Source organism: Atta colombica, unplaced genomic scaffold (genome assembly GCF_001594045.1).
Source record: "Atta colombica isolate Treedump-2 unplaced genomic scaffold, Acol1.0 scaffold140, whole genome shotgun sequence".
NCBI classification, from domain to species: domain Eukaryota; kingdom Metazoa; phylum Arthropoda; class Insecta; order Hymenoptera; family Formicidae; genus Atta; species Atta colombica.
Window position 1 is genome coordinate 439,200 of NW_017259229.1, and position 11,710 is coordinate 450,909.

At 33.6% G+C, this 11,710-nt stretch overlaps 1 protein-coding gene across 1 annotated transcript in view; it reads left to right on the plus strand.

Annotated features, from left to right (window-relative positions):
* LOC108684846 (aryl hydrocarbon receptor protein 1) overlaps positions 1-10,320 on the plus strand; it is a 205,376-nt gene extending 195,056 nt beyond the window's left edge. Inside the window, exons 5-10 of the mRNA XM_018189375.1 lie at positions 1,854-2,063; positions 4,948-5,242; positions 5,570-5,711; positions 5,771-7,186; positions 9,054-9,359; positions 10,252-10,320. Of these exons, the coding sequence (XP_018044864.1) occupies positions 1,854-2,063; positions 4,948-5,242; positions 5,570-5,711; positions 5,771-7,186; positions 9,054-9,318 (2,328 nt within the window). The 3' untranslated portion in view covers positions 9,319-9,359; positions 10,252-10,320. The remainder of the gene's footprint in view (positions 1-1,853; positions 2,064-4,947; positions 5,243-5,569; positions 5,712-5,770; positions 7,187-9,053; positions 9,360-10,251) is intronic.
* The last annotated feature ends 1,390 nt before the right edge of the window (positions 10,321-11,710 follow it).

Consider the following 11,710-nt stretch of genomic DNA (forward strand, 5'->3'; position numbering starts at 1 on the left):
TATATATATAGAAACGTAAGTTTTTTAATTTATAATATTCCGAAAAATTAATATTTAACCCTTTGATGCACGAATGCATTATTGCAATCAAATTTTTTGAAACTTGTATCTAAGGATTATTTGGGTTGCTGATCACGAATCTGGAATCAATTTAGCAAAATTCAATATGGCGGATCTAATACTGCGAACTAAAATTTTAAAAAATATTAAAATTTTAGAAAATATTTTATTTGCCTTGAAAATTGATATATAGGGATTTTTGGATTACCGATTACAAATCTAATTTTCATTTCAAAATTGTAATCATCGACTCCAAAACACTGTATATCAATTTTCAAGACAAATAAAATATTTCTTAAAATTTTGGTCGGCCATATTGGATCCGTCATATTGAAGTTTGCTAAACTGACCAGATTCGTAATCAGCAATCCTCAAAATATACATACTTTTTGACATAGGTTATTAATTAAAATTTTTCAGGAATGATTTTTTTCTTAAAAAAATAGGATTTTTTGCGTTCAATTTGTTTATTACTAATTCAAGTTGCAAAATAAAAGCTTCTATACCTAACTTGTTATTAAAGTAGTATCTGAGGATCATATAACAATTTATTGCATGTGCAGAAATCTTAAGAGTGGAGTTTGAGAATCAAAAAACGAAAGAGAAAAAAGTGTTATAAATATACAACACCGTGCAGCAAAGGGTTAAGATATCGTATCGTCTCTAAAGACATTACGAAATTTTATTAATTATCTTGTTTATTTATAATTTCTTTTTTGTATAATATATTTCAAGTTAATATCAAAGCCATTTCTCCTGCTTTCAAAAGTAATCGTTTTTGACACAGAAAGAGCTCAATACATTTTATAAATATAAGCAACGTGGAAACCGGCACTGGCTTACTTCGAGTTCGGACAAGTCTGATGGTCTTGCACAGTAATCTTTGTACGCACCGCGGTCTCCCGTGATATAAGGGCAGTGTAAACGAGATTGCGACGAGGATTGACACGAAGAAAACGGTAGTCGAAGAGTTAATCGTAAATAATGGCTCTGAGTTCGCGCACGTTCGTGACACACGATAGAATGTATGCACGAATTCTTAGATTGGATAAACGCGAATGTCAGGTGCCCGCGAGGCAAGGAACGCGAGTACTATTATTAACTCGTTTTATAGCCAGTATCTAAACTGTGAATAAACGAACATTAATTATGTATGGACGCAATAAAATCTGTATTGCTCGTGTTATGGATAAGCGAGTTTCACTTTTTGTTTTTATCACTTTTTGTTTTCGACGTTGGCAATAAATCACGATGATATAGTCACCTATTTGGTTTCGTAGACATGTCTCTCGTTAGGAATAAAAAGGGCATATTATTTGATAATTTGATATATCGAACGTATGTAATCATATAATATGAATCTACTTTTACATACTGACTTAAATTTTCTTCAGTAAAGTAGAAATACTATACAATACATATAATTATTGTGGATGAAATGAAACATGTTGAAATTAATTACGCAATAAAGTCTGCAAAAGTGTTACAAAAAGAAAAAAAATTAAAATAAAGAGAAAATAATCTTAATGAATTCTTGTTAATATTTACAATTTACATTATACATTTTTATTACACATTCATTTCGAAATATTAAAAGACGAAAGAAAAGCTTATCAATCTAATTGATTGAATTCTAATCTTTAATTCGTAATCCTCAATTTTCAGTGCTAGTCTGATGCTTTAGAAGAAAACACTATAAACATCAATCGTGTACTAAATGTTAAAAAACAAATGGCTATGAAATATCTGATGGAGAAGTAATGCTAACAAGATCTGTCCTCTTTTTTTTTCAGTCTGACATCGTCCACCAGAGTGTCTACGAACTGGTGCATAGCGAAGACCGGGAGGAATTACAGCGACAATTAATGTGGAATTCTTTCTTGCCTGCTGAAAGTGCAAGTCTGCCTTTGCACGACGCACTCTCGCCCCAACATTGTCATCTGCTCGAACGTAGTTTCACGGTTCGCTTCCGTTGTCTTCTTGACAATACATCAGGTTTTCTGGTATGTACACGTTGCTTTATATCGCAGTATTTTTGCTTTTTAATCGCATCACCAGCTTACACACAATCCGAAAACATGGACTTTTATATTCTGATGTACATGTAAATATACTCACATATACAAAATGTATTAGAATCGTTCTGATATTTGTCGATTAATATGAAATAATTTGATTTTTTATTTAAAAAATTATTAGGTTTTTTAATACCATCTTTAAATGAAATTCTATACTTAAAATTGAAGTCAAATTGTACTTGAGTTTCTGCAATCTGAATCTTTTTTGACATAAGCGAAATTTTACTTTCAAATTTCTTTTCAAATTTCTTCCACTTTTATTCAAATTTCATAAAGACTTTTTTATTAAATAAAAGTCTTAACATTGAGTTAATTGATAATAATCTTAAAAAGCGATTCTAAATTTTTCTACATTTTTTTTAATCTAAAAAAACTTATATTGGACAAAAGATTCAGATTGCAAATGGAGGGAGCAAAAATATGATGCAATAGAAGGTTAATTAATCAAACTTTAAATATTAAATAATTTTTTCTTAATTAAAATTCAACACTTTAATTTTTGTATTTTTTAATGTACATATAATGAAACAATGTGAAATTTATTAAAAACAATCATTAATACTAAATCTATTAATACGTAATCTAATTTACCTAATATGGAATTCATTTTTTAAAAATATATATCCAAATGTTTCTAATACTATGTATAATACTATGTATAATACTATGTATAATGTTTCTAATACTATGTATAATTGTTAAAGATCTCTTGAAATTGAAAAGTAAAATATTCCAAGCTATTATATTAAAAAACTACGAGAATACAGTATGGTAATTTTTGCACAAATTTTTTATTAGTTATATATTATATGTATCGTACATAACTTATATTTAAATCATTGCAAATTTACTCCGAATGTTTCGACCACATATGGGGCTATTCTTAAATTCTAATATTATTTCGGATATTTTAACGTATTCGGATAATTCGTGAAAGCATGTAATGATCTCGAAATCTCTGTGGCAAATGCGCCACGTAATTACAATACAAATTACAATAAATGGTATGCGCACTTAGGTAGGCTGCCTTAGGTAAGGACCAAGTCAAGTAGGAGTCAAGACGTTCCTTCACGGTTACAAAAGCGATGTGCCGGCATACAAAACAGTAATTAATAATTTCACTGTCATAAAGGGAAGAGAAGCGAGCTCTTCTCTCCGTAACTTCTTTCCATAATGACGCTATTTCCCCCGCTCTCGCATAATTGCTTTTTTTCTCTTCCATCCTCTATCTGCTCTTTCGATTCTCTTTCTCTTGAATTGTTTGGTATTTACCCTCTCGACCTGCCACCAAGTTCTAAAACGCGAAAGCATGTATTAGATTGTTACGCGCAAAGTATTGGTTTCAACGACCTCTCCGTAATTTTACGGGACATCGAACGTCGGTACAATTGAATTATAATTTTTACAACGCTAGGGATAGCACCAACAACTTTCACCAAGCGACACAAATGCTACTTGTACGTAAAATACGATGAAACTTCAGATTGACTTTCGTTCACTCGCAATAATCAGCAAAATACATATATCCGGTGTTAAGCAGATTTCCTAAATATTCCCGAAGAAATTTCAAGTCACGCTTACATCAACGGCCTTAAATCTAGACCGTGGGGCCGACATTCTCCGCGCAAAAGCTGAACGTGTATAATCATAGGCCCAGTCAATGAACCGTGACAGCGCGGCAGAGATTGAAACGATAATTCGTCCGGACGGCCGAGCTGTCCATCGTTGGTACCGTTGTCCCGACGGCGTTCAAGAAAAGGTATAAATCAAGGGCCAAACAAAACCAGATTCTCTCCGGAAGGGATGGAGTGGGGAAGGGAAGGCCGGGGTACGAAGACGCGGCAAAACACTAATTATCTTACGGCAAACACACTGCGGACGCGCGCAGGTATACCCGATGTCGAACGCGGGCTGGACGGCGGTATTATTCCGGGCAAAGGACGAGACGCGCGAAAGAGAGCGAGTTCCGCGCTGCGCCAAGCTCGCAAGAGTTCGGCAAAAACGACGCCGCTTTGACGTTTATGAAAATGAAACTGTAATCGTAAAAGAGTTTACGGCGCGAGAGGCGCACTACACCTACCACCTCCTCCAGGACCTGCCCTTGACGGCATCCTTCGCATACCGTCGATCTAGCTACTGGTGAGCTTTTGCTGGTTTTTTTTTTTTTTTTTTTTCCGGCGGTCCATCTACGTGAGACCTTCTTCTGTTACTTTCTTCTGTTCCTCTGAGCGCCATGGGTGACTTCGATCTATCACTCATCCGGATGCTGCGTGAGAGATCCTTCGATGAAACTATGTACAACTTCAAGAATAATTCATACATGGAAAGAATGATTTTATTGAAGTATTAAAAAATTTAATTAGGTACAGATCTCAAAATAATTTTGTTGTACCATCAAAGTAATTATTTAGAACATTGATGAAAAAATTTGATATTTTAGTAATTAGTTTGAGTGTCTTTAATAATTATCTTGATAATCTAAATTTAATAAAATTATTTTTATAAGCATCTAACTGAATTTTTAAACTTAAGCAAAAACATTCTTGCTGTATACATAACATAATAGCAATAATATTTATTATATAATTATTTATTTATAATTATATTATATATTTACTAATTGTGTGACGACAATGAGTCTATAACAAGTATTATTATATAAATTAAAAATTAAGGAAATAGAAATGGTTTATATGGTTCCATTTCGATTAATATTTTTTCATCAAATAATCAGGTTTTATACGCTCAACTTTTTAGTTGTATGATATTTTTAGTTGTCGCTCTAGACACTACGAATTATTTATTGCAGCGTCTGGACATCAGGGGCCGAGTTAAAGTACTTCATGGCCAGAACCGGAAGACGGAAGAGCCACCGCTGGCTCTGTTCGCTCTGTGCACACCGTTCGGGCCGCCTTCGCTCCTGGAGGTGCCGCAGAAGGAAGTAATGTTTAAGAGCAAGCACAAGTTGGATCTTGCGCTCGTAACGATGGATCAGAAAGGAAAGATGCTCCTAGGCTATTCCGATGCGGAACTAACGAATCTCGGTGGCTACGATCTAGTCCATTACGACGACCTGGCCTATGTTGCTAGCGCGCATCAAGAATGTAAGTCCATTGTGGAAGCTTTAATATGTATTTACAACATAAAATTCTGCCCACATAATTTCCCCAGAAAACAAGCAGAAGAAATAAAAATGCACCGAATTGAATTAATATCTCTTTTATTCTTAATAATAATAATTATAAAATATGCGAATATAAATTGAAAGCGAATTAGTAGCTTATTATTTGCTACTTTACACAATATTTTGTTAAGTTCATTGATACTAGACACAAAATCAATTTTGCTGAAATGACATCGCATTGTTTTACGAAATTAGATAATTACGAATATTTATAAGATTTTAACTGGTATCCCTTTTCTTCTTTTAGTACTGAAAACCGGTGCATCAGGCATGATAGCTTACAGATTTCAAACGAAGGACGGTGGATGGCAGTGGCTGCAAACTAGCTCCAGACTGGTTTACAAAAACTCGAAACCAGACTTTGTGCTCAGTACTCATCGACCTCTCATGTAAGTGTCAGTGTTACATTTGATTCGACGCGCAGACCGCAATACGATTCACATTTTAGGGAGGAGGAAGGTAGAGACTTGCTTGGCAAACGTACAATGGACTTCAAAGTGAGTTATTTGGATGCCGGATTGACCAACAGCTACTTCTCGGACAGTGATACTCTGACGGGGTCAGTCATGACGCCGACGTTACCGGCGCAACCGGCGCCTCAAAGAGTAAACAGGCGGTACAAGACGCAGCTGCGGGACTTCCTCTCATCATGTCGCAACAAGCGCAAGCTTTCTTCTCAGTCGTCGGTCTCGCCACCAGCTCCGCCAGTTGCGTCCGTGGACTATCTCGCGGCGGATACCAGCACAGCGGCGGCGGTTGCCGCGGCGTATAGCAATTTGAACACCATGTACCCGACACCGTACGCGCCCACAGCAGTGGCGGCAAGCACCGATCCTTCTCTGACAACTTACATCGGTCATACGGGCAACTACCATCAAACCCTCTATCCAGCAAGTGCATTAGATAATAGGTATCTCACAGCCGCGACAGAGAATCTATTTCAGTACAGACCACTGGGCTCATATTATCCAGAATATCACACCGGCACTGCGTACAACGGTTTCATCGACGTATCATTGCCTACGTACGAGACTCATCAACTGACCGGTAAGACAGAAGAGAAGCTCTACTGTCAGCAACTCGGTAGCGGCGAGTCGCCTAAATACAGTTATGTGGAAACGAGACATCCTGGAAGCGTTAGCGGTTCACCCTACGCTGCCAGTCCCGTGGCGAGCGCATCTACAATGCATCCAGCGACGACCGATATGAACGTGGTGCGCGCCGGAAGCAGGCATTCATTGGAGGGCGGCGCGTCGTCCAGCAATTCTGCCGGCAGCTCGCCGGTGACCAGCGCAGCAAACGGCATGCTGACGCCGAAAATCGAGGATGTAAAACCTGAGGTATATAGCAACGAAGCGCCGCGGCAAACTGTGCTAATGTGGGGCGCGCCACCATCACGCACGCCACCCAGGAACAATGGCAGCTACAGTCCTCCGACGCCACATTCAACTCATTCATCTACGCACTCGACAAATACCACCGGCGATCCCCTTAAATCGCTTGCGGAAATGAATTCTATGAATGGAGATTGTAAATGGCGACAAACCTCTCCAACGGATCAAGTAACTGCACCGAGTCCGCCAAGAAACAATAAAACACAACAATCTCAACAGCAGCAACATCATCATCAGCAACAACAACAACAGCAGCATCAACAATATCCTGTCACAACGTCACAATATCAAGCAGCTGCAGCTGCCGCTGCAGCCGCTGCCGCCGCAGCCAGCACCATCGGTTATTCTCATCCAGGCCATGGTGGACACGGAGAAACGGGCTCCGAGGTATGGCAAGGAGTGCAACACCATCACTACCAGTACTATCCCTACCACCATCACCACCCCGCACCACCAAGGCACACGCCCCAGTGAGTGTCACTGCTGCCTCACAGATTTTATTATAATTTTCCGTCATTTACAATAAAATGACCAAACCTCCGAAGAAATAAAAAAGATCTAATTCTGCTTTTAGATTCATGATCACTATATAATATCAATCTTCGTTTTTTAAACGCAAAAGTTTATCTTTATATTACTGTATTTTTTTATACATCGAGTTGAAACAATTTAATCTTTAATTTTTTAAATATTAACAATTATAATTTTTCTATATTTATATTTTAAATGAAAAAGTTGATCAAATTGATAATTTAGAAAACAAAACAAATTTCAAATCCTCTTTTAAGACGAAATGAATTGAGAAGATTGGAGGATTGGTCATCTTAAATTTAAAGATTAAATGTGAGATGCTATTACTATATGTACAAGTGATTTTCAATGCTAAAATAATTTTTATTTATAAAAAAATTAAATTCCATATCAAACTTTAGACTTTTATATGATATATATAAATTGGATTTAATTTTACCTTTTAAGATATTTTTTTAATATTATATTCGAATCTTGGAATACAATTGATGTTATTACAAAATATTTTATTTGCAGATTGATTATAATATAAAAGGCATTATTGCATTGAAAAACAAAATTGTTCATATATTCGAAGAGAACGGAATACTTGATAATGTCAAATACTTGCACATCTTTATCAATTGGACAATCTGTTCTTACTATATTCCATACTCTATAAAAATATTTATTTTTTTATATAAATAAATATAATTTATATTTATGGATATATGTTAATAAATTTTCCATAATTTATGCTTGTCCATTTGGTTTGTGATATACCAAATGCATGATTAATTAAAATTTTATTTCTGCATCATTCTATATAATTTTAATAATTATTTATAAAATTCACTTCACTATTATAGGAATTATTAGAGTTTATAATTACAGTATAATTGTAGCAATGTTGTAACCCTAAGTTTGTTGTTACTGTGTTGATAGAAAAGTGATACAAGTAAAAAATTAATATTTTTGAAATAATGAAAGAATATGCTCTCGTAAAGACTAATATATTTGGAAAAACGACGTAACCCATTTGTTTATATAAAAAAATGTTACAATTCTAGGTTTCAACTCTACAATGAAATTTACATTATATAATAGGATAATGTAATATTTGAATTTTGGAAACTTGATATACTTTTAAAGAATACATTATGATTGAAAATATAACAATCTTATATCACGATTGAAAATTATTGTACTGAAGAGGGCCCAAACTCGAAACGTAAACGTTTTTTGTTTAACAATACAATAAAATAATTTATCTCATATTAATACTCTACTTAATACTAAGTATTATATATATATATATGGCTCGATCAAAGGCAATAAATAATTTTTATCGGAAATATAACATGGAAAGAAAGTAAAGTTATATATTGTAGAAATTACTATATTCTAATTAAAATGTTCCAATACAAAATCTTTAAAAATGCTCTATTGAAAAGTTGCTAATTCTGAGATGTATTACTTTTCTATCAACATGTTGTTTGATAACGTCATCAAAGAATAAGTCAAATGTTTTACACGCAAATTACGTAAAAAAAATAATGATAATCTTTTACGTGATTAGCAAATCGTATCTAATTCAATCTTATTTTCCAAGAAAAGCACATTTAAGAAATAAATAAAACATAATCGAATAGTCGATCATTTTCTAAGCAAACTATTTGATGTCGGATTTAAATTCAGCCAAGTTAAATTACTAAATAAGCACTTGCTTTCGCAATAACATTAAAAACAAATTTGTGTGTCGATGTGCTATGCTACTATTTGTGTAATGGGAGAAATCTAATTTAGTACACGTAAGATAACGGGGAGACCGTCCATTTGGTTGCAGCACGCCACCGTCAGCTGCGGGAACGGGGACGGGGGTGGCGGCAGGCATGGGCATGGGCATCGGAGTGGACAACAGCACCAGCAACAACAACAGCAACGTCTTGTACCACCCTCCGCACCATCACGTAGTGGGATCATCAGCAGCGGCGGCGGGAATGGGCCCAACTGTCCCACAGATTCCAAACCGGACGCCGGGAGTCCTCTGCTGTCCATCTCTGAGGTGACTAACACCCTGCTCAACCAATAGTCCCTTGGTCACTTCGGCATCGCTTTATGTCAGTGATGAAGGTAAGATTGCTTAACTGACGTTAAATATATGCTGTGTAGCATCATTGGAGCAAATGATTTAACGAGAGAATGAACTATCTAATAATAAATATAGAACGAATAAATATAAATATAATTTTTGTAATTATGCCTTTTATTGTCAAAAATGAATTATTTCATTTTAATTAAAGAAATTTTATTATTAGAAGTTAAGTTTTATCAAAATATAAAATTGATTATTTTATTAATTTAATAAATTTGTGTAAAAGTAATAATATATAACATATTGATATATATTTTTTGCTTTAATCTTTTTCTATCTTTATTAAACAAATATAAAATGATTTTTGCATATACAGGATATTCTAAAATAATCGCTAAAATATTTCATGAACAAAATTTTTTCAGAATTTTTCATCAACTTTTTAATACTGCATTTTCTTATTTTTACCAACCGTAAAAAATTTTTTAATTCTGCATTTCCATGAGGTATTAAAAAATTTTTTTTTAATTCTGAAAAAATTCTTAAAGTTCTATAAAAACGAAAATAAACAATTTTCGTTTCTTGCAGTTTTTCTGCAAAGTTGATATTTGAGTAAAAAATTATTGAAGATTAATTTTCGGTAATTTTTAGTAATTAATATTTTGTTAACTATTGCGAATTGCAAAATGGTACAGGACTTTTTGATTCAGTTTAATCCGCTCTATCTGCCTACGAAATATTTGGCGATTATTTTAGGACACCCTGTATATTTTATAATTTAAAAAAATAATTGTAATACTAATACATTTAATAAGATAAGATACATAAAAAACATATAAATGTATAGACAAGATATAAATAACATTTTATGTACCTTATTGTGTAACATAAAAATTTCGTGCTCAAACCACTGTATCTCTTTATTTGCAGATATCTCAGAAGAGATGTTCTCATCGAAACTGATTCCAAAACGTGTCACTGTACCATACAGATAATGTCGATTAAAAAGAATTAAGAATATTCGTATAGTACTGTAACATACTCATTGCAAAGCTAATAACCAACCTAGTATTACATAACTTTTATTACATTAATTTATCCATACCGATACGTTAAGTGGATGTTATTCAGGATTCACAGTTTGAGTCTGCATGTGACACTGATCGCAAACTTGTGTGTATGAAGGGCAGCGATCGCAAGGTGTTTTGCAATTTCATTTATTCGCTACTACAGGATGCAGCAGTTGCATAATGAATAGCAATAGCATTCTATTGAAGAATATAATAAATAGAGATATCCAACAAATTTTGAAATTATATTATTTTTTTTATTGTTAAAGAATGATTATCAAAAATAAAAATGTTTCGTTATTTATTTTAATTTAACTTTTTTAAAATGGAAGAAAATTAAAAATTTAATTTCTTAAGATATAAAAACAATTTTTATCGTATATTATATAAAACAAAATTCAGAAATATAAAAGCGTCATTTATGAAAAGATAAAATTTGAGAAAAAATTATTGTAGTATAATGAATATATATCGTTCATGATTTAATTTTTTCTAGACTTTTATTTTTAAATTTGCAACAAAATGTATTGTTTTTACTACATTACAATAAATAAATGTTCATTCTATTCCTGTTCTGTGATGAACTGAAAAATATAGCGCAAAAATGATCACTGCCCAAAAAAACATTGAGCAAAATTAAGGTAGTGAACGACATTTCTTTGTACCAAAAACCGTCGAACACTATTCATATCTAACAATGCGAGCATAAAATTTGTTATTTCAATCTTCGACAAGCACAACAAATGCGACTTTAGTTTGTATTAATGTCATGACGACATATTTGTATAATTCTACCTGTACCCTAATGCTTTTGTATCCCGTGCTATTTGTATAATTCTTTTTTTTTTCTAAAAGAGAATGTGGATTCTGTGATATGTGTTAGATAATTTAAACAATGTTCTTCAGAACGAAGGCGTACTCGAGTGTAATATTTATTAACATAAAAATAACCATGAGGAAACTCATTCAGATATTTGAAAAATTCAGCGATGTATCGTGATTACAAATTATGAAAACAAAAGACGGTGATTTTTTTCTAAATGAAGATCGGAAGTGTTTCAATTGTGAGATCAATTTTGTAATACACATTTTAAGAATACAAAGTAAGAAAGGACGATTTAAAAAAAATGCAGATTATTACAATAGGCGAACAAATAATTTTGTTGAAATACAAGAAAGAGAATAATCAATAAACATTCCATACACACACACACACACACACACACACACACACACACACACACACACGCACGCACACACACACATTATACATGTATGAGTGATATCTCTCTCTTTCCTCCCTCTCCCTTCCTCCCTCC